Source organism: Castanea sativa, chromosome 2, assembly GCF_040712315.1.
Source record: "Castanea sativa cultivar Marrone di Chiusa Pesio chromosome 2, ASM4071231v1".
NCBI lineage: Eukaryota > Viridiplantae > Streptophyta > Magnoliopsida > Fagales > Fagaceae > Castanea > Castanea sativa.
This window is the reverse complement of record NC_134014.1, coordinates 46,396,448-46,416,691: the sequence shown is the minus strand read 5'-3', so window position 1 is coordinate 46,416,691 and position 20,244 is coordinate 46,396,448. Positions and strand designations below refer to the sequence as shown.

The 20,244-nt window shown below is 34.7% G+C and overlaps 3 protein-coding genes across 4 annotated transcripts; 2 read left to right on the top strand and 1 right to left on the bottom strand.

The window, feature by feature from the left end:
• Nucleotides 1-330: 330 nt before the first annotated feature.
• LOC142624577 (uncharacterized) lies at nucleotides 331-4,953 on the bottom strand. 2 transcript variants are annotated; one of them, XM_075798189.1, is made up of 7 exons: nucleotides 4,579-4,953; nucleotides 3,275-3,531; nucleotides 1,849-2,049; nucleotides 1,588-1,678; nucleotides 1,106-1,373; nucleotides 654-1,023; nucleotides 380-576 (listed from the first exon to the last, which is right to left on the bottom strand). In XM_075798189.1, the coding sequence occupies exons 1-6, from the start codon at nucleotides 4,878-4,880 to the stop codon at nucleotides 691-693; spliced, it is 1,452 nt and encodes a 483-aa protein (XP_075654304.1). In that variant the 5' UTR covers nucleotides 4,881-4,953; the 3' UTR covers nucleotides 380-576; nucleotides 654-690. The 2 variants fall into 2 exon arrangements, with proteins under 2 accessions (XP_075654303.1, XP_075654304.1); XM_075798188.1 differs by having other exon boundaries at nucleotides 331-1,023.
• Nucleotides 4,954-8,215: 3,262 nt separating this feature from the next.
• Nucleotides 8,216-9,051, top strand: LOC142623355 (uncharacterized). The gene has a single exon (XM_075796750.1). It carries the CDS (start codon nucleotides 8,290-8,292, stop codon nucleotides 8,803-8,805), a length of 516 nt encoding a protein of 171 aa, XP_075652865.1. The 5' UTR covers nucleotides 8,216-8,289; the 3' UTR covers nucleotides 8,806-9,051.
• Nucleotides 9,052-12,665: 3,614 nt separating this feature from the next.
• On the top strand, nucleotides 12,666-14,162 carry LOC142623859 (thioredoxin-like protein HCF164, chloroplastic). The gene is made up of 4 exons (XM_075797332.1): nucleotides 12,666-12,961; nucleotides 13,042-13,293; nucleotides 13,382-13,485; nucleotides 13,699-14,162. The coding sequence occupies exons 1-4, from the start codon at nucleotides 12,767-12,769 to the stop codon at nucleotides 13,979-13,981; spliced, it is 834 nt and encodes a 277-aa protein (XP_075653447.1). The 5' UTR covers nucleotides 12,666-12,766; the 3' UTR covers nucleotides 13,982-14,162.
• The last annotated feature ends 6,082 nt before the right edge of the window (nucleotides 14,163-20,244 follow it).

The window sequence follows — 20,244 nt, the reverse complement described above, 5'->3', positions numbered from 1 at the left end:
ATTCTAAAACTACTAACTCAATTGAAATGAAGTGTAAATTCGGCAAAAAAAAGTATATAGCCTTTATGCTTTTTGTCTCATCTTTTGTCAAATAAGCAACAAAACTAATTTATTTGAAAATAAACTAACATATATCAGTTTGTCTCACATTTAGCAAATAATCCACCTAAAATTATGGGATGTCAAAATCAATCAAAGGATGTTGACAAGACTACTTCGGAGGCTTTCTAGTGAAGATAAGGCACGTGACTAACACCAGAATCAAAATAACCCTCTGATCACACATCATGACTCATGAGTCATAACTATGGGTGGGTTATTTAAAATGTGTTAAAACAATAATGCCAAACAGATCCTAAATTGCCCAAACTTCTAGATCATGAGAAGATTAATGTTCTTGACACCATATTACAAAGGAAGGTCAAATAGGAATCCTACCTTACAAAAAAGCATAGTACCATTATACCGCACAGCCAACCATGACCAATGCAGTTTGGGGGCTGAAAGACAACAATATTTTAACCGGCGAATGGAAACATTTTATCTAGAGTAAAAGGTTAAACAATTTGCAGTCACCTAAACATAGAACACCGAACACCAGGATGCAGATACTTCTTTTATCTAGAGTAAAAGGTTAAACAATTTGCAGTCACCTAAACATAGAACACCGAACACCAGGATGCAGATACTTCACGAGGTTTTGCCATCACCTTTATTTTCTGATGAATCCAATGCTGGTTTCTTCGTTTGACTTGATTCTGCTGAGCCTGAGCTCGTCAACACTCGCTTGACTCCTCTTCCTACCACGCCTAGATGTGTGACTCCAGAAGAACCATTTGTATGCGCAGTAGAAACAGTTGGGGAGTCAAAACCTCCATTGCTGTTTGCAGTACCCATCTGTGAGGAGCTCATCACTGCTGGCGATGCACTCTTTTCACTGACTCTTGACTTAAGAGCTGCCATCCCCAGGATTTCGGAGAGGATCGACTTCGGATTTAGGGCTACCTGTTGAAGATCTTCAAGCTGCAAAGCAAAGGATGGATGATGTACTCAGGATGAAGTTACATACACACATTTTCAAATTCTTACACAAATATAAACTTACCTTCTTCTCTAGCTCACCACAGAGGCCAATGAGTGTTTCAATCTCTGCTCCTTTTTCTGTCACAGAATTATCAGACTCAGACACGTTGGTGTTTACACCCTGATCTAGCTCAGAAGCAGTAGATGAAGTTGTTGATTCTGAAGTGCTCTTTACTTCATTTGTGAGTCGCTGCACCCTAGACTTGCAAACTGAAACAGCCTTCTGGCAATAAGGAGTGGCCTCCTCAGGTTTGGAACCAATCTCCAGACACAAACATATCCGGAAATTTCTGAAGTTCTACAGTTAAGGTTAGCACTCGATGGGAACAAAAGAAATAATTTCTGATATACATAACAATTAATGAACTCATAAACCTTACTGCTTATTAAATCAAAAGCTCACAAAATACATCCATTTATTGGAAACTTCTCTCCAAACATAACTGAGCAGTTACTGAAGATGGACATCTCAATACGTAGGTATATTCTACTTGAAAAGGATACAGTTCAGCTATCTGTCTACTGTCTGGTTCAACCAGCCGTTCTAAGATAGATAGTGCTTTCTGGTAGTCACTGAGCGAAGTTTCAATGTCCTCTACATGGAGCATAACCAAGACATAATCCACGTTTAAGACAGATAAGAGGCTTTCATAGAAATCCACCACAAAGATTATTATGGAATCAAAAAGGGAAAATAAAAAAAAAGGGTAATGATCTCCGTAAACATAAAAATAAATCCAACCAAAAAACAAAAAAAAGACATACCTCTTTCCAGAGCAACTTCTGCCAGTGCTGATAATATGTCCACTTTTTCTATTGTGTCATCTGACTGTTTTTCAACAATTGCTCTTGCAATATCTAGCATTTTCCATGCCAAATCAAGGTCAGACTCATCCTCATCAGCTTCAGCCAGATCCTCAACTTCACTATCCCCATCGTCGTCTTCTTGGTCTTTTCCACTGGAAACTGAACCAGAACAAAGAAAGAATGAGAGATGTAAGAAACTAACCTGAGGACAATCTCAAATTATGATGACAAAAATACAAGAGTATCTTAATCTTGTAGACACTAACTGAAAACGGTAAAAGGGACAAACTATGAAGATGAATGTCCTAAACTTAATGTATTAATATTCAATAATTAAACTCAGTGTCTTATCCCTACAACACTGGGGAGGCCAATATTTCATTCTCATCCACAATCAAAGTGCATTTAGATCCATATCCATTAAGAGCCAATTAAATCCCACCTAATCACTTCTCTTTAGGTAATTTTATATTTAATAACCATGCCTGTGGGTAAATAGGAATGTGAATGTGTTTGTGACACATACAGATTCCAGTGGTATTCAATATGTAATTTACACAGCCTGTTGTCCTATAAGGTTGAAGATGCACTATTTAAATTGGCTAATCTAAACCAGAATCTGGAAAAATAAAAAGCATTGAGGATGTTAAACCATCAGAGATTGTGCATGCTCGTGCATACGTACACTACATTTGAGGCATCACCATTATATCAATAGCTTACATAGGAGTCTGTCTATTTCCACATCATAGTGCCTAACTCACATATAGAACACATTCTAGCCATGCACAAATAAATTTTGTCGTAAATTGTGAAGTGCACCTGAAGTTAGATCATTGTACTCAACAAATTAGACAAAAACATAGTGTTCACAATACAAAAATGAAAGAACTGATGGCAAATGAAGATTCTCCAACAAAGATAAATATCATGTTTGTAACATACCAAACATAACATATACATAAATTTAACTTACTCAGGTTTGTGGGTGTATGTTCAAGGAACCAGTAATAATTATTATGGTGATAACTTCACAAAACGGTTCATATTGAATGACATTTCTCTTTATATATGTAGTTCAAAAGATGGGACTAGGATCTTTGCAAGCAGCTATACTAGTAACAGACAGAAATGGGCACAACGTCTTGTGTATGCCAACAATTGTCAGAAACTCTTTTTTATTGGTAACAGTTATCTGAAACTCATTGGCCATATCACGCGTTGGATATCAATACACACAAATGAATTTGCTGCCAAAAAAAATGTAAAATTTATGCACAGAAGCATTTGCATTGCTTCATTTATGAGCCAAAACAAAAGAAAATTGATAAACAGGTATTAGTTTAAACAAATTATCAATAAATGTAATGAGCAAAATACTTACCATCATCTCCTGCTCCTTCCAGATTAGTCGTACTAGCACTCTGTTCAGCGTTACTTGCAACAGAAGCTGTTGATGATTCCCCCTTTAAAGTATTCTTAACAGAGCCATCTTTAGTAGAGTTTTGTTGAGAATCACCCTCCTTTTTGGGTACAGCACCCAATGGATCAGCCTCATCTTGAGCCTTGTACAGCAATGTACATCCATATTTGTAGTATGCACGGACACATTCAGGAGCAAGTTCACCATAATGGGCAACCCTAATTTCATAAAATAAGATCAAATACAACTCTACCCATAAATCATTTGGCATAGATGCAGGGGTGGCGTTACACTTAGTTCAGGGGGTTCAAATGACCCCCCTGACTTATATATATGTGTGTGTGTGTGTGTGTGTGTTTGTGTGTCTGATTCTGATTGTGTGTGTTGTTATTATTATTTTCTGTTATAATGTTATTGGTGTGAATGTGTGTATGTATAGCATACATATAATATAATTTTATATAATTTAATAATTAGGAACACAGAGGGTTTGTTACATGAGTGTATATTGTTATCATGTTATAATAAATTTTTGTTATAAAGTTAGTGATTCAAGAAAAAAAAATAGCAAAATTAGTAATTGTTCAAGAATTTGATTGGTTAAATAGATATTTAGTGTATTATTTATGTATGGATGAGTGTGGTTGTGTGGATCAATAATTAATACAGTACAAGTGAGCTGAGTTTTGTCATTCAATTTAAAATATTTACAAAACCAATGGCAAATAGATAATAAGAATGGCATAAAAATAAAAATGTTATACAAACTTAACAAAATAAAATAGTCACATCCATGTAACGATTTCAAAACACGAAAACTGGTAGAAGGAAATTATAAAACTTCATGTGTTTGAGTGTTAACTAAATATATTTAAGTTCTATTTTTATTAAATTTTGTTTAATTGAAATTTCTTAATGACCCCCCTGAAAAAAAATTCTCTGTAGACGCCATTGCTTATAGATGAAGAATCTTATAATTCCAAACGAACTGAAGAAACAAATTCATATGAAAATCAGGGTTTTCAAGTTGTGTGAAGCTCCTTTTAACAATCTTAAGCAATATTTGGAAGAAAAAAATTCTAGCTTATGACAAACACACACCACACACACACAGACTAAACTGAGCAAAACCCTAGAAACAAAAGGCACCTAAGCAAATAAGCAATAGCTGATAAGAAATGCATTTCCACCTAAAATTCAATTTTCCTCGAGAATTTCTCAGCAACCAAACAGATTATAAGAAGCAGAGAAGTGAAAAGCGAAACCTGATTTCTAGGGCACGGCTGAAGCACTCGGCGGCCTCGTCGAAATCGTTGTCCTTGAGAGCCTTGGAGCCCCTATCCATCAAGTCGTCGGAAAACTCCAAGGACTTCTCGTCGGAGGAAGTGAGCGCCGAAGTCTCGGCTCCGTTGTTGTTGCAAGTGGACTCAGTGCCACCCTGCGCGTTGGATTCTATGGTGGCGTCGTTGGAGGCGTCGGCATTTGGGGCTAGGGTTTCGTCCCCTTTCATTGTCACTGACGCTTCGGATTCCGATGTGGGATTCTGACTGTCTTTCTCTTCCACCATTGCTTCTTTTTTTTTGAAATGGGAGGGTTTCGTTTTTTGTACTTTTTTCGGTGCTATAAAAAACTAAAACCCTTTTAGTTTTTTTGTGGCGGAAAAAGGAATATATAGAGAGGGAGTTCAAAGTAGAGAGATGAAATTCCCGTGTGTTGCTTATGCGACACGTTGCAGCCATACTTCTTGTGCCACCTGAAGCGTATATCAAAGTCATGGTACTACAGTTAAGAGCGCGAATATTGCTGTCAATCTCAAATGTCTGTATTACCCCCCAAAAATTGTTTTGCATAATAGTGTATTTGTAAGTTTTTTTTTTTTTTTTTTTTGAGAAAGTAGTGTATTTGTAAGTTAGTGTTTTTGTTTTTGTTTTTGTTTTTTTATAAAAAGAAGCCTGTAAGTTTTATTATTGTAAATTTAGGGTCTGTTTGGATAGAACTTATTCCTGAAAACTGAAAACACTGTAGCAAAATAATTTTTAAATGTGTAAAAAATTACTGTTCACTCTTTTTTTTTTGCTGTTCATATGCCTTGGTGCACTGTTCATGTCCTATGAACAGTGCACTAGGCGCAGGTCTTTAAAAACAAAACAAAAAAAACGCGGAAAGCTTACAGACGCAGACGTAAACGTGCTATCCAAACCCAGTCTTAGTCAAACTAGCTAAGATTATAGGATTGGAATATAAAGGAATATTCTTCATCAAGACCAATAAACTGCTAATATGTCTAGCATGTGTAGTAAATTCAGTTATCCCAGCTAAGATTATAGCATTGAGATGGAAAATGAATATCCTTTATCCACACCAATAAACCGCTAATATGTCTAGTAAGATTGTGAGCTATGAAATTATCTTGCTTTCAAATGTGGGATAAACTAACACCATTAAAGGAATTTATAAGAATCTTCACATCCATAATAAATGTCCAAAAGAAACAAAAACACTCTTCTTTCACCTTTCAAGGAATTCTACTTCCGAATCACCCTCAAGATTGATATATGAAAGGTTGAATTCTTGTGCAAAAATCAAAACTCTTACTGTTGCTAATTCTTCCACTTCAACAACTACAAGGGGGAGAACACACTTCTAGGTCTCAGAGGCTAAAACCATCCCCAAATTCATTCTAAATCACTCCCCCTAAATCTATAACTCCATCATTTATGAAAGTGGCCCCATCAAAATTAACTTTGAATATTGATGTTAAATGAGGTTACGATCTGACTCGAGAAGAGATGTGGGCAGCTGGTTTGGATGGGAGAGCTCGAATAAAATTGACAATAGCACACATGGCATTGGGAATGACTTGATCATTGAGAAAACTTTTGTTACTAAGGTTATATATAAATATATACCATAAAATAAATAGATAAGATTAAATTACATTAATCTTCTTTTTAGTTTTACGAAGTAACAATGTATCCCATATGTTTTAAGAAATGACACTCTCACCTTTGACATTTTTATAAATTCAATAATTAAACTCATATCATTTTCCACTGTTACTTCCTCTGCCATAATATTCTTTTTTTAAAAATCCTACGCATTTAACAAACCTCAAAAGAGTTGTGTCATCTTTTTTATAAATCACAAGGAGATGAGTGTCATTTGGCCCATAATTTAGGTAGGAATCTTTTTTTTTAGTGGAATATTATGTTATACAAATCTCAAAAGATAAAGTAATTTTTCTTGAAGGGGGAGTGTCGTTACATAAAATCTCAAATATAATTTTTCCAAAATAAAAATTTGTACCAGTATAATATATAATTTTGAGAAAATTTAAACTTATGTTCTAATTTAAAAATGAACCTAACAATGTCAATAAATTACATATCTCTTAACATTTATCTTTTAGTTATTGACAATATAAGTGTAGGGGGCTAAATTAACGACCATGCACAACTAGTGTGTGACTGGGTTAGGAGTGGAAGCCCTATACAACTAATTTGTAAAGGTGTAAAGGTAGATGGTCGAGATCAACACTTCAATCTCTTGTAACCACGTGTTGGTAATTAAAAAAAAAAGATTAGCAAAGATAACAATATAGATAAGAAAATAAGTTAGGAAAAGAGGAATTTTTATTTAAGTTCTTCCTCGAGCAGGCGAGGAGCAAGTATTCTTTAGGAATACACTTCTCTGGTTTACAATGGTCACTTACTCTCTCTACTTCCTTATTTCCCTCTCTCAACTTTTTTTGATGCTCTACTTAAGAAGGACCTTTCTTCCTACATATAGCTACTTGGATTGCATCACAGCCTTCCATGTGGAGGGCTATTGATTTCTCTTTAGATACTTGTCTCATTATTGCATTGCTGGTGGCTGTAAAGTAGACTGCAGGCTGTGGGAGCACTGTTCACGGGTCATTCTGCTATCAATGCGGCAGGCTGAGTTGATATAGTGCATTGAATGTGGAGGTGATGGATGCTTTATTTGAAAATTTCCTCTTGCTTTCACTTCATATGTCACTACAATTCTCCTCGGCCATTAACCTTATGGTCTTGGCAGCTTCTTTCCAATCTCTTAAGGAGTGTCTCTTCCTCAGGCTCCTCGGGCGGGTTTTCCTTCTCGGCTTCCTTGACCTAATTGCCCTAATTGGGTTGGGTCTGATCTGATGAATAGTTAGGCCTAGTTATACCTCGGATGGATCCCACTTGATAATTCCTTATTTTTAGGCTTCCTCCTCCCATAATAAGAATTTATTTCATGATAAATATTATAAAAGATAAATTACCTTAGTAGCTAGTAGCCTTAAAGCTCATTTGACACTTTATAGTATTTCCAACAAAGATATCTGGAGTTCAAATTCACCTTCCCTCATTTTAACTATTGAATTATTAAAAAAAAAAAACTTTATAAGAAGTATTTATAAATCCATAGACAATAATTATTTTATCTAACCAACTTTTAAAAATTGTAATCTTAACTAATTAAATAGCTTATATAGAGGCATAAGAAATTTTCGGTCTCCTCAGATGAAACTATTTCATCATGTAGCCTCATTTATTGAAGGAAAAAATGAATTAAGAATTTTTTTTTTAAAAGTTCTCAGTGGAACTCGAGTTTCAGAGAGTGGAGTTCTTCATATTGGAAATTGAGTCTAAGAAATTCGAGTTCCAAATAAGGCTAATTAGTAAAATATTTTTCATTTGAGGTTTGTGAAAATTAAATAAATAGTGAAAAAAAAAAACGTATAACCCTATTAAAAAAAACTATAACGTATAATTATCGATTGGCGCCATACTAACTACTTAATTGTTCAACCGCAGATTCTCAATTTAAAAAAAAAAAAAAAAAAAATGTTCAACCGCAAAAGGAGGGTATATTTGTAAAGTAGTTAGTGAAAAATAGCAGACCACAAAACTCACTCACTTCACTTTGAGGATCAGACTCATCTTTCAGTCCAAGAAGCAGAACAAGAAGCCATGGCTTCCACAATAATCTCACTCCAAACCCTCTCGCTACGCCGCTTGCACAATGCGCCACCTACCAGCTCTTGCAAGGCGCACGCTTCGAAGCCTGCGCCGCCACCTCGCTCAACCACGTTTCACTCAGCTGGCAGGAGACAGCTGCTGTTCCTGCTGACGGCTTCGCCGGCTTTAACTGCGAGAGGCCCCCCGTCTCTTGCGGAGGACATTCCGTTGTTTGGGCTGAGAAAGAAGCTGAAGAAGGCTGAGGAGGAAGCGGAGGAGATTGTGAAGGAGGGGTTCGAGGCTGCAGAGAAGGGAATCGAGGTGGCAGAGAAGGGAATCGTGTCGGTGGAGAAGGGAATTGTAACGGCAGAGAAGGGAATTGAAGCGGCAGAGAGAGAGATTCAAACGGAAGTGAGTTTTGGAGGGTTGGCTCAGGCGGGAGCGGTGGCCGGAGCGGAGGTTGTGGCGGTTTTGGTTGCTACTTCTATTGTGAACGGTATATTGGGTCCTGAAGCTCAAAAATCTTAAATAGTATATAGTTTTAGTGATTGTTTTTTTTTTTTTATATGTTTATTGTTGGTGTTAATTTGGTTGCATATATGATATATGGGAGGGTCTTGCTTTTGTAGAACAATGGTGATTAGCTTGTGAAGCATGTGAAGTGTGTAAACCACCCCTCTTATCTTATCTTATGAAGCTGTGTATGCACTTGAGAACAAGCAACTTGCCTATCTTGAACATTTTACCTGCTATCGATGAGAGTTTTCTGGAATATTTGCCAGAGTTAACACACGTAGCTTTGGCTACTTGCTTTATAGTACAAAGTGGCAGTAAGTAGAAAAAACAGTGGTAGTTAATGCAAAGAGACTTTCTTTTTGGAAAGAGAAGAGTAGATGAATCTCTTATACATGTAACTAAATTCTAGAATGAATACTCTTAACTATATATCATGATAGTTCAGATAGGTTAGACACATTGTATTTCATTATTTGTGAAAAAGTAGAAGATCATAAACAGTAGAAGTGGGGAAAAAATGAAGACGAAGAAGTGAAATTACTCAAAAATAATGAAAACTAACCAACTTTATGAATGGATCATGAGAACTTCACATTTCTTTATAGGTTTCCTTCATGAAAGTAGATATTGAGGCACCCCCACCCTCAGCACACTGTCTCTTAATTTCATGGTGCTCTTCATAAAAAGGTACACAACTTCCACTGTTATCTAACCCTGGTTTCAGTCACATATATACCACTAAAATCAGAGATTCTTATGCTTTTATTTCATTAGATCCAACCGAATGTGATAAAAGAGCAGACAATAGCAATAGATAAGGAGCACAATATTATTGTGATAAATCCAATTGGAGTGAAATTTAAATGGAAAATATTAAAATTTATTATACTTTTTTTTGTTGAAAAAGGAATTTAATTAAAGAACAAACTACAGTCTAGGGTACCTAACATCGATGTATTAGTCAATAATTGGCTTACAAGTTACAATACTTAGAGGGTCCAAATACAACAGAAAATTTTCTATAGTTTTTTCATGCCCTCGCCTAAAAATATGTGCAGTAGTTCTCTTCTCGATGAATATGTTAGAGGCGAACCACCTCAAAGAGCTGGAGCAATGATCTACAATTAGAGATTAAAGCATTACATAAGTGAGATATATCAGCTTAGTTAGTACTTAGTACCTAAAGTGAGGATGTCCACAGCTGCTTTGGCATCTACTTCTATGATGATTTATATGGATATTCAGGTTATTGGTTAAGGCTGTCCCCAAATCCCCAGAGTTTCACTACCATTGTGTTATCTCTAATCATACCTCCCCCACCTGCCTGACTTGGATTACATAACATTGGACCATTTCTGTTGAGCTTGAAAAAGCTGATTGGTGAGGGTTTCCACCTAATAAGTTTGCATATCTGATGAAGTATGTTCTCATCACAAGGTAACAAGAAGTAGAAATCAATTGTGAGTGTTTTGATTTTCCTCATAATGATGCTAGGGTTGAAAGCTTGTCCTTCCATTATATCTTTGTTTTGGGTCATCCAGATAATCCAAATGGCTTTAAGGAATACATCTTTTTATAGTATTTGGGGTGACAACTGATTTCAAAGGGAGAGTTGGTCATCTGTTTTATCCACTCCCCCACATTTTGACAGAAAAATTTTTGGGGCAATTTATTTTTCCATCTTCCCTTCCTAGATCACAGCAACTAGAGGGCAATCCCTCAAAATATCGAAAACTGATTCTGAGGTGTTGTTACAGAAGTAACAACTAGTATCTATGATGATTTTCCTTTTAGTCAAGAGTTCTCTTGTTGCTAGACTCTTGCGACTGGATAGCCACTGAAAAGTGGGCACCCATGATACATGTTTATTTTTACAAAAGCCATTTCCAATTGGGCTGTTTTGGGTAACGATGATCCTACATTAGAGTCTACCTGAAGCCACTTCCAATTTTTACAAACAGTCTACCTGAATTGGGAACAAGAGTTTTGGCACAACTGTTATGCTAAAACCTAACAAAAGCTGTTAATACTAAAAGTTGGACAATTTTTCCTTGATGCTTTTGCCAACATGACCAAGTCGTTCACAAAGAATAGGTGATTAAGGTCGGCCTACTCTAGGGGCGGCTACAAATGGAAGCCAGGGTGGTCACAGTACCACCCTAATCTGGAATAGAAATAATAATTATATATAAATTTTAAAAATTTTATTATTTTTATACCTTTTAAGAAAAATTTATGACCACCCTAAATATTTTTAGGCCCATCACAATTAAACTTCGGACAAAGTTTGGCAACAAATTTCGTTGTAAACCAAAGCTATAATTTTACTTAATTTTTTTTTATTATATATGAATTTCGACAAATCTACCATTAGATTACATTTTCTCCTTATATCTTTCATGCTTGCAAAATTTCAATAAAATCAAAAATCAATAGTTATGCCATAATTAATGGTTTAAATTTCAAGGTTTTGTAATCTAAAATTATACATAAAAATAAGTTTATGGTTCGAATAGTAAATAACATCCGATTGACATAAAATTTAACATGTTTTTTAAAAACATAAAAAATATGAAATTTAAAGGTTAGATTTTTAAAATACGTAGTCATATTAATTTGTTTAGTGAGAGCTGTAGCCTTAGGCTACAACTAAGTTTATTGTCCTTAAACTTTGGCCCCCTACCAATATATTAAGGGTCCGTTTGGATACAACTGAAAACTGAAACTAAAAAACGCTATAGCAAAATAATTTTTTAACGTGTAAAAAACATTGTTCACGCCTAAAATCACTGTTCATTGGCCTAAAATCACTATTCATGGCCAATGAACAGTGACCGGTGCGCTTCCAAGGAAAAAAAAAAAAAAAAAAAAAAGCCATGAAATCACAAAATGCAAGAGACGTAGACGTGGGTAGAAATAATTTCTACCTAAACGTACACTGAGCCCTTACAAAAAAACAAAAAAAAAAACACAAAAAGTCCAAATTTTTTTTTTTTTGAAGGAGATGTAACTTGCAATATTAATAATAAGACTATCATGCAACAATTTCAAACTCATAGAAGGAAATCGTAGGATTTTATGTATTTGTGTGTGTGTCTATATATGAAGTTATATTTTTTTTAGATTTTGTATAATTTAAGTTTTATATTGACCACCCTAAAAAAATTCATAAATTCTATTTTTATTAGATTTTGTATAATTTATAATGACTACTCAAAAAAAATTCCTTAAGCGGCTACTGTATTTCTAGTTTTATACCTATTCAATTGCATTTTTCATGAATTAGTCAAGCCTTCATACGATAAAATGAAGAGAGAAATCATTGTTAGACATGCGTTTAAGTTAACACAAATAAAGCGTACACACATCAATCTTGACTATTAGAGAGTAGAGTTATATTTTTTTGGAAGTATACAACATAAATATCAAACAGAAATGCAATTGTGAGAAGAAGTGACAAAAAAATCTTTTTCAAAAACTCAAAATTTAGAAAGAGAACCCAAAAAAAAAAAAAGGTTTTGGTAACTTTGGTTAAACGTTCCTTAAGAGTCGCAACTTTGAAGATCGTTAAATTATCAATTGTCTCAAAAACTTAAGCGGTTAAGAAATGATGTATTTAATTACTTAACTATAATTCTAATACTCCCCTCACTTGTGGGCTAAACTTTTCCTTAGTAAAAGGGGCTCAATAAGTGAAAATTTAACATTTTTTAAATAAATAATAGAAAGATAAGGATCAAACTCAAATCTCTTACTCTAATTCTATATTAAATTACCAATTGTACTAAGAGAGTTTAAGAAGACCAACGATTGATTGTCGTTACATATAACGGAGGAAATAACTCAAATAACAATAACGTGGAATATCTTATCCCCAAACAAACTTAAGGCATCGTACGACCAACGGATTTTGTCTGCTTATAATTACCAGTCGATTCAGTTTCACTAAACTAAATCAAAATCTCCAATCTCCATGGCTCGCTTGGTCTCAAATACCGTCGGCCTCCACAGATTCCGACCATCCTTTCATACAACCCACCAGTCTCCCCACTTCATTCACAACCAAACCCCATTTCTCAACGACAAGACCCGCAGATTCCGAAGCATAGCTTGCCAAAGCCAAACAAACCCTGACCCAACTGAAACTGAAACTGAAACCTCCTCAACGGTATGTATGTCTTAAAACTTCGCATTCTCTATCTCTGTGCCTCATTTAGAAGTTCCTTATTATGTTTTTATTTTATTCAGGAAAAGTTGGTAGTTGAGCCTGGCACACCCAATGGTAATTGTTGTGATAATAACACACCCAATGAAGCTACTACTACGACTTCAAGTTCAAGTTCAAGTTCCTTTGGTTTTCCGGAATTTCCAAACAAAGTTTTAAACAAGCAAATAGCACTGGTTTCTACTCTCGCAGCTGTGGGACTTTTCTTATCTTCACGTCTAGATTTCGGCGTTTCTTTAAAGGACCTGTCTGCTGTCGCATTACCTTATGAACAGGTTTGTGATCAAGCTCTTAACTTGATATATGTATTATATTGGTGTTGTTTTTTGATTTATACAAATAATGTTTTGGATGCCATTTTAGGCTCTTTCAAATGGGAAGCCTACTGTTGTGGAATTTTACGCTGATTGGTGCGAAGTGTGTCGGGAATTAGCTCCTGATGTCTACAAAGTTGAGCAACAATACAAGTAATGATCTTCAATATGTGGGATATTATCTAACATGTTATTTATTGTTCAATCTAAATAAGTCTTTACTACCGTAGGATTGACAAAGTGCATAATTGAATTTCAGATTTTGCTCTAAATGGATGGATTTGAAAAAAATAGAATTATACAAATTGATTTTCATTTAGTGCCTGCCAAGTGCCAATCATCACCACTTAATTATGTTTTATGCAGGGGCCGTGTGAATTTTGTTATGCTGAATGTTGACAACACAAAATGGGAACAGGAGCTTGACGAGTTTGGTGTTGAGGGTATTCCTCACTTTGCATTTCTAGACAGAAATGGGAATGAGGAAGGTAATGTGGTTGGGAGGCTTCCAAGGCAATACCTTACTGAGAATGTGGATGCGTTAGCCCGTGGGGAAGCGTCCATACCTCATGCCCGTGTTGTGGGACAGTATTCAAGTGCTGAAGCGAGGAAGGTGCATCAAATTGTCGATCCTAGAAGTCATGGGTAGGTGTTAGCTAGCTTCCCCTTCAGAGGTGACCCATCAATTTGTCACTGGTAATATATGTATGGGGTACTTTCCAACTTACTGATGTTACATACTCATCTTGTACTTATTGAGAACAAGTTTCTAATTTTATGAAAGAATTATTTTGGTGTTGAATAAGATAGAAGTATTTTGTACTGGAGAATCTTAGAAGTGAATTCATCATTCATTCATGAGTTTGCTGCATCTCGTACCTATCTAGTGCATCATGTTGATGCTGAAGCATCTAAGTGTTCACTTTCTTATGAGAGGTCTCTGTTCCATTCAGAAAATTGTCCTGATAAAATTCATGGACTGGTAAGAAATACATAATTAAGTAAGTAAATATTTGAAAGCTGCAGGTGTTCATTTTGTAGCTAACAAGGAACCATCTTTCTTTAAAGCTATTTAAATTTTTGCTTGATTTGTATCTTTAATGAAAAGCAATTGCTTGATATTGAACTGTCCAAAGGCTCCTGCTACATCAAGGCAGGCACTGTACTCGATACAGAGTGAATTCTTTATTTTCTTTTGTAGAAACAAAAAAATAATTGGACTCTATCCTGGTTATATTTACATTTGATCCAAGATTGAATCTTGAAACTCTATAAACTATAGGTTGAATGTTACATATGAAATGTGTTTTTTATTTCCTAAATCAAGTTGGCGTCCTACTTTAGGGGCTCATAGGTCATAGCTTTGTCTAAAGGTTAGGCTCTTCCTCAATTGTAAGATTCTGCCTAGAGTCCTTGTACTGTCCTTTTGATAACTTAATCACAAGATGTAGAATAGCCCGGTATGAACATAAATGACACTAAATACTGTCAAGAGCAATAAATATGTTAGTGTCAGATAATGTTTCCTGTTCAGCTTGTAGGAAGTGTTCATGTAAAACAGGATAAAAAATTATATAAAAAAAGAAGAAGATTTTATTACCTTCTGATGGTTAGGATTAAATTATGCTTGGGACCCCAATCTTCCCTTCTATACCTTGCAGTGTTAGTCTCCTTTCAAACTGTCTATTGAGAAAGTTTTTGGTAGGAAAAGATAGGATGCAGAAAACTGAAGGAAGCTTTCAGGAAAAATTGTCTTTTGTAAATCATCTGTTGTAGTTCCCTAATAACTGTGGGAGATTATATCCTGCTATACCTCAACAAAATGACATAAATTTGCTAGCCCATGAGCTACCTTGTTAGTCTTCTTTAAACATGCTTCAGCTTGTGTCCTCTGTGCTGATTTTTTAGCATCTAAATACTCATCTCCAAGTTTTCAGTCCTCCTTTGTGCTTCATATCTTCCTTCCACATACTGAATTACTGATCTGAAATCTGCCCTGATGTGAAAGGCATTTATTATGGTATCGTTTATAGCTTCTTTTAACTTTTAAGCTGTCACCAAAACTATCGTGTTTGCCCGTAGGTATTGTTTGAGAACCAGTTTGCCAACTCTCCTTTACACCCCGATTGGTTGGGGTGATTTTGGGAGGGGAAAATAGGGGGAATTTTGGTAGGGCTTGGCTGTTTTCTTCTTAGGTTCACCAAAATCCTACACCCCCAAATTGGAGAGAAAAATGGGAAGAGGAGAGGGGGTTTGATGGGAAATTACCCATCTACCCATTCTCCTCCCCCAGGTTGAAGTTTTTTTTTTTTAAACCAAATGTTTGGCTTTTCTTTAACCTCCCCAACAGTACTTGTTTTTTTCCTTATAAAATATTTTTAATAAAAAATTATGTAATAGGGGCATGAAAGTAAATTTATACAAACTATATTTTCAATTTTCTCATTTTCTTCTCAACCAAACAAAAAAGATCTCCACCCTTCCACTTTTTCACCCACAACCAAACAAAGCCTAAATATTAGAGATTTGGGATGCAATTGTTCCCTGAATAAACATTAGAATCATTGATCTTACTTTAAGTGAGAAATAATAAGGCTCCTGCTATAGGCAATGCAGGCACTGTAATGGATTGAGAGTGAATGTGATATGGGAGCTGTTCTGCATCAGACTGTTCTATTTTCTTTTGTAGAAACAAAAATATAATTGGACTCTAGCCTAGTGGTATCTACATTTGAACTATGATGGAATTTTGAACTCTATAAACTGCAGGTCGAATGTTGCATATAAAATGTGCTTTTTTAATTCCTAATGCCAATTTGCACCCTACTTTTGCGGACTCATAGCTTTGTCTGGTTGAGATCTCTTCCTCAATTGTAAGATTCTGCCTGGAGTCCTTGTATACTGTACCTTTTGATAATTTGTTTATGAGATCTAGAATATTGGGATATGAGATATAAATTGCTATGTTTCGATGTTGGCTTATTCCAATTACAAAACTAGTGTCAAAATATTTAAATAATTTTGTATTAGCATAAAAGTCTGTCTAGAGCGGTTGTTGAAAAATGAAATAACAGATTTTTTGCTCAAGCAAAACTCAGGTTGCTCGAGCAAAAACAAATCTCGCTCTAAGGAAAGCAAAACTCTCTCGAGCAAAACAATAATACAGACAGAAACTTCATCAGTATCACTCAATTGAAATCGTTAGGATTCGCAACCTGTGTTTTGCTAGAAGAGGGATTCCTGATCAACTTTTATGCTACCTTTTGCACCTATATAAATGATATGTTGCATGACTTTTTAGTAGAAGAATGGCTGCTATACTAGAGCAAAACAAATTCAACTTTGATCCTTTCTTTCTCTTGAGTCAAATTGAAATATGTTCGACTTTATCCACTCATCCTGGGATCTTAAAGAGAGTGATTATGATATTTGTTTGAAACCATAGAGATCTATTTTAGTCAGTTCATTGCAACAGATCTTTGAGAAGTTCTTTGGAGTGTCAAAGATTCTGGTTTGTGTGGACGTTTTGTTCACAAATAAGATCCATATAAAAGGATTCCAAAAGTTTACATAGAAAGTCTAGGTTACAAAAGTTTTGTATGTTTTGATTCATTGTAACTATGCCTTTATAGTGGATTTTTTAACAGTATTTGATCCCCGTTGTGGTTTTTTTATTGAGAAGGTTCGTCATTGGTTTTTCACTTCATTACCAAATTGCCATGCCTTCTCACTAATTATTGCTATTTTTGTTTAGATTTGGTAATAGTTATTGTGGTTGCATGCACAATTGAATTGATAACTGTTTGATAGGCTAAAAATGTATTAACCCATTGTGATAAATTAATTGATTAATTAGCTAAGTTAATTAATTAATCCAATTAACATGCAAAACGCATGGTAGTACAAACAAATCACCAATTAAGTTAATATGCAGCTAAAAAGAAAGTTGACACAATAATTTGTTTACAAATGGGAAAAACTTACAAGGTAAAAGCCCTACCGGGTGATTTTAAGGTCACCATTCCTAATAATTCACTATTATCACAATAAGCGGTTACAAGTAAAGGAATCCCAGTACTTTATACCAGCCTATAGTTGAACCTTTACCCGAATACACAATTAGACTTATTCTGTAGTGACAATCTCTCATTTTCAATGCATGGCTCCCAATATGTGACTAACCAATTAATACGCGGATCCTAGTATGCAACTTAATCACCAACTTGAGAAAGATGTTGGCTACAAAATTCTTCAGTTCATCAACACGATGAAGATCACGAAGCTCCTTTGTCACAAAATCTAACGGCATACAAACACAGCAGCTTCTTCAAGAGAAAGATGAACTAGGGCAAATTCTGTTTCCGATCACAATTTGCATGAACAAAACTTTACTTCACACTCGCACAACCTTTGACGGCCCTTAAAATAATCCTTATATATGTTTAGGGTTGTGAGAAAAGAAAGCCTAAACATGTACACACAAATTGGAGTGAAATCAGATCTGAAAACCTAATTGGAAGTTATTGGAAGATAAATGATTTATTACCAAAATGAAAAGATTTTTCAACAAACAAGTTTTGTTCATTTATATATAGAAACAAATCGGAAGTTATAGCATATATATAGTTTTTCATTGTATGATTTTATTGTAAGTCTTTTCTCAAAATAAAATATTCATTTTTCTAGAAATTTGGACATTGTTTTTTTCTTTATGCAATTACATTAAGTAGTTGAAAGATCAACTATGTTATCTTAAGGAAATGTTTATATCTCTAGAAAAAGATCATGGATACCTCGTTGAGAATATGTGTTCCCTCATCACTACTTGTGATTTCTCAACATACAAAAATTCTAACAATTAATGAGATCAAATGCTTGACATGTTAAAGAAAACAACATTTCATGTTCTTGATTACGACCCTTTTAGGATTGAAATTCTATAAAAATAGAATTCGTGAGTTTTAATATTCAAATGACAATTCTTAATAAAATAAACAATGATCGAGTCCTGTGTTTTCTTATACACTAAACATACAAAAACATATGATCAAGATAAAACTTTTTAGTTGATATGTTATAGTGTTTATAGGTCAATTGCCCAAATTCATCACTGACTATGAATTAAGGTTTTTTAGTTGGCAAAGAACTTGTGATTTTGATCTTTGGTATGCACATCACATCCCTTTTCCTAAATTAAATACCATGCATCTCATGTATTATAAGGTAATGTCCAAATATTCATGTTATAGTAATCCTAAATAATAATAATAAATTATTATTTAATAAATGATGTCAAACAATTGAATTTGAGGGCACAAAACCAAACATTGATTTGGTTTTTCCATTACATCATTTTTTATTCTAAAAATAAATAGTACAATTCCAATAGTAATTTCCATTTAGTTTATGAAACATGTATGTTGTTGGAATTTATTGGTTGAATATAACCTATATTTAGCACTTTCTGCTAAATATATATAAACGGGTTAGCAAGGCTTGTAACAGGTGCAAAATATTGAAGCGTTGCATAGTCCAGTAAATCTGGACCTAAACTTTGTTATGCACTCACTGTAGTCTCTCAGCAAGTAATCTGATCCAGGACTAATTACGAATTGGCCTACTTAACATTGTTTAGCATCCACCACCATGGGCTTGTTGCCTATTGTAGGAATAAAAGGCCCAAAAATGCATATTGGGCCATGGGCTTTGTCCGAGAGTGTTCAGTGATCCGAGGACAGATAAACAGTAATGAAGATGTCAGACCTAGAGGTCCACGAGCAAGTTGCGACTGAAGGAGCTAAGGGAGATAGGCCGAGGAGGGGTGTCTCCTTGGCTAAGTGTAGCAAAGGTCAGACGGTACGTCTTGTTATCTAGAATGATCTTCCAGGAGGTTCTATTGGTGAAGATATGCTTCATGGGAGCATAGAGCATAGGAATAGTTATAAAATATCTAAGAGAAAGTTGCTATCACCGCATTTAATGCTCTGTATCCAACTCTCTGGCCGCATTAATAAGGATGCGATATCTGAACAGTGATTTTCAGTCTTACAGTTACTCCCAAAGACTTTAAGAAATGGCTGATGGGACAAGGATCAAGACCAGCAAACAAATCCACACGTGGAGGGCGGAAATGGAGAAGGGATATAGTATAAAATAGAAAGAGGTCCCTAAGAAAAAGGGGGAAAGAAAATTTGTAAGGAAGGAGGATAGAAATATATATAAGAACAAATTCCCCCGGATTGAGCCGAGGAGGATTTTCTTTAGATTTAATGAGCTTATCTTCACTTATTTGTTATCTGGATCCATTTTACTTATTGTCTAACTGATTAAAGCCCAGTTTTTCAATTCATTATCTACAGATTCATTGTATTGGATTCTTTGGGCCGAAGTTCATCCATCCTTTGTACTTGAGTACCAATTTGTGTCCTTACACCTATAATCAATATTGAATATAATTTAATTAGAATATAATTCTTATAATCAAACAATCTTGTCATGGTTGATTTGTTATCACATCATCTTTGAAAAATGCAACATTTTGTTTTTCCAGTTAAGTCTTCTATCAATTCCTAATAAATTTTTAGATGTTTTTCTATTTTGTGATCTTACATTTTAATAGACCATATCTCTAGTCCCATATATTGGAAATTAGATCTCCTATGGAGTACAAAGAAAAGTAATATTATAATTATGTTGCAGTTTGTAAAAACCTTAAAATGTGTTTCAAAGAATTTGGATTGATTGTTGAGTGCATATGTTGGACATAATTTTATGAGAAAGGAAGGGGTTATCCTTTTTTAGTTCAAATTTTACAATCAACAACTTTTAAAACCCATAGACTAAAACGAAAAAAAAAAAAAAAAAACCTTTATAGTTACTATATTATAATTAATCCTTTTTTTTTAAAAAAAA

Coding starts and splice junctions, on each gene's coding strand:
- LOC142623355 (XM_075796750.1), top strand. CDS start 8,290: ATGGCTTCCACAATAATCTCACTCCAAACCCTCTCGCTACGCCGCTTG.
- LOC142623859 (XM_075797332.1), top strand. CDS start 12,767: ATGGCTCGCTTGGTCTCAAATACCGTCGGCCTCCACAGATTCCGACCA. Junction 13,294..13,381: donor TCGCATTACCTTATGAACAG/GTTTGTGATCAA, acceptor ATGCCATTTTAG/GCTCTTTCAAATGGGAAGCC. Junction 13,486..13,698: donor AAAGTTGAGCAACAATACAA/GTAATGATCTTC, acceptor TGTTTTATGCAG/GGGCCGTGTGAATTTTGTTA.
- LOC142624577 (XM_075798188.1), bottom strand. CDS start 4,880: ATGGTGGAAGAGAAAGACAGTCAGAATCCCACATCGGAATCCGAAGCG. Junction 1,679..1,848: donor AGAAGTTGCTCTGGAAAGAG/GTATGTCTTTTT, acceptor TGCTCCATGTAG/AGGACATTGAAACTTCGCTC. Junction 1,374..1,587: donor AGTAGACAGATAGCTGAACT/GTATCCTTTTCA, acceptor GTAGAACTTCAG/AAATTTCCGGATATGTTTGT.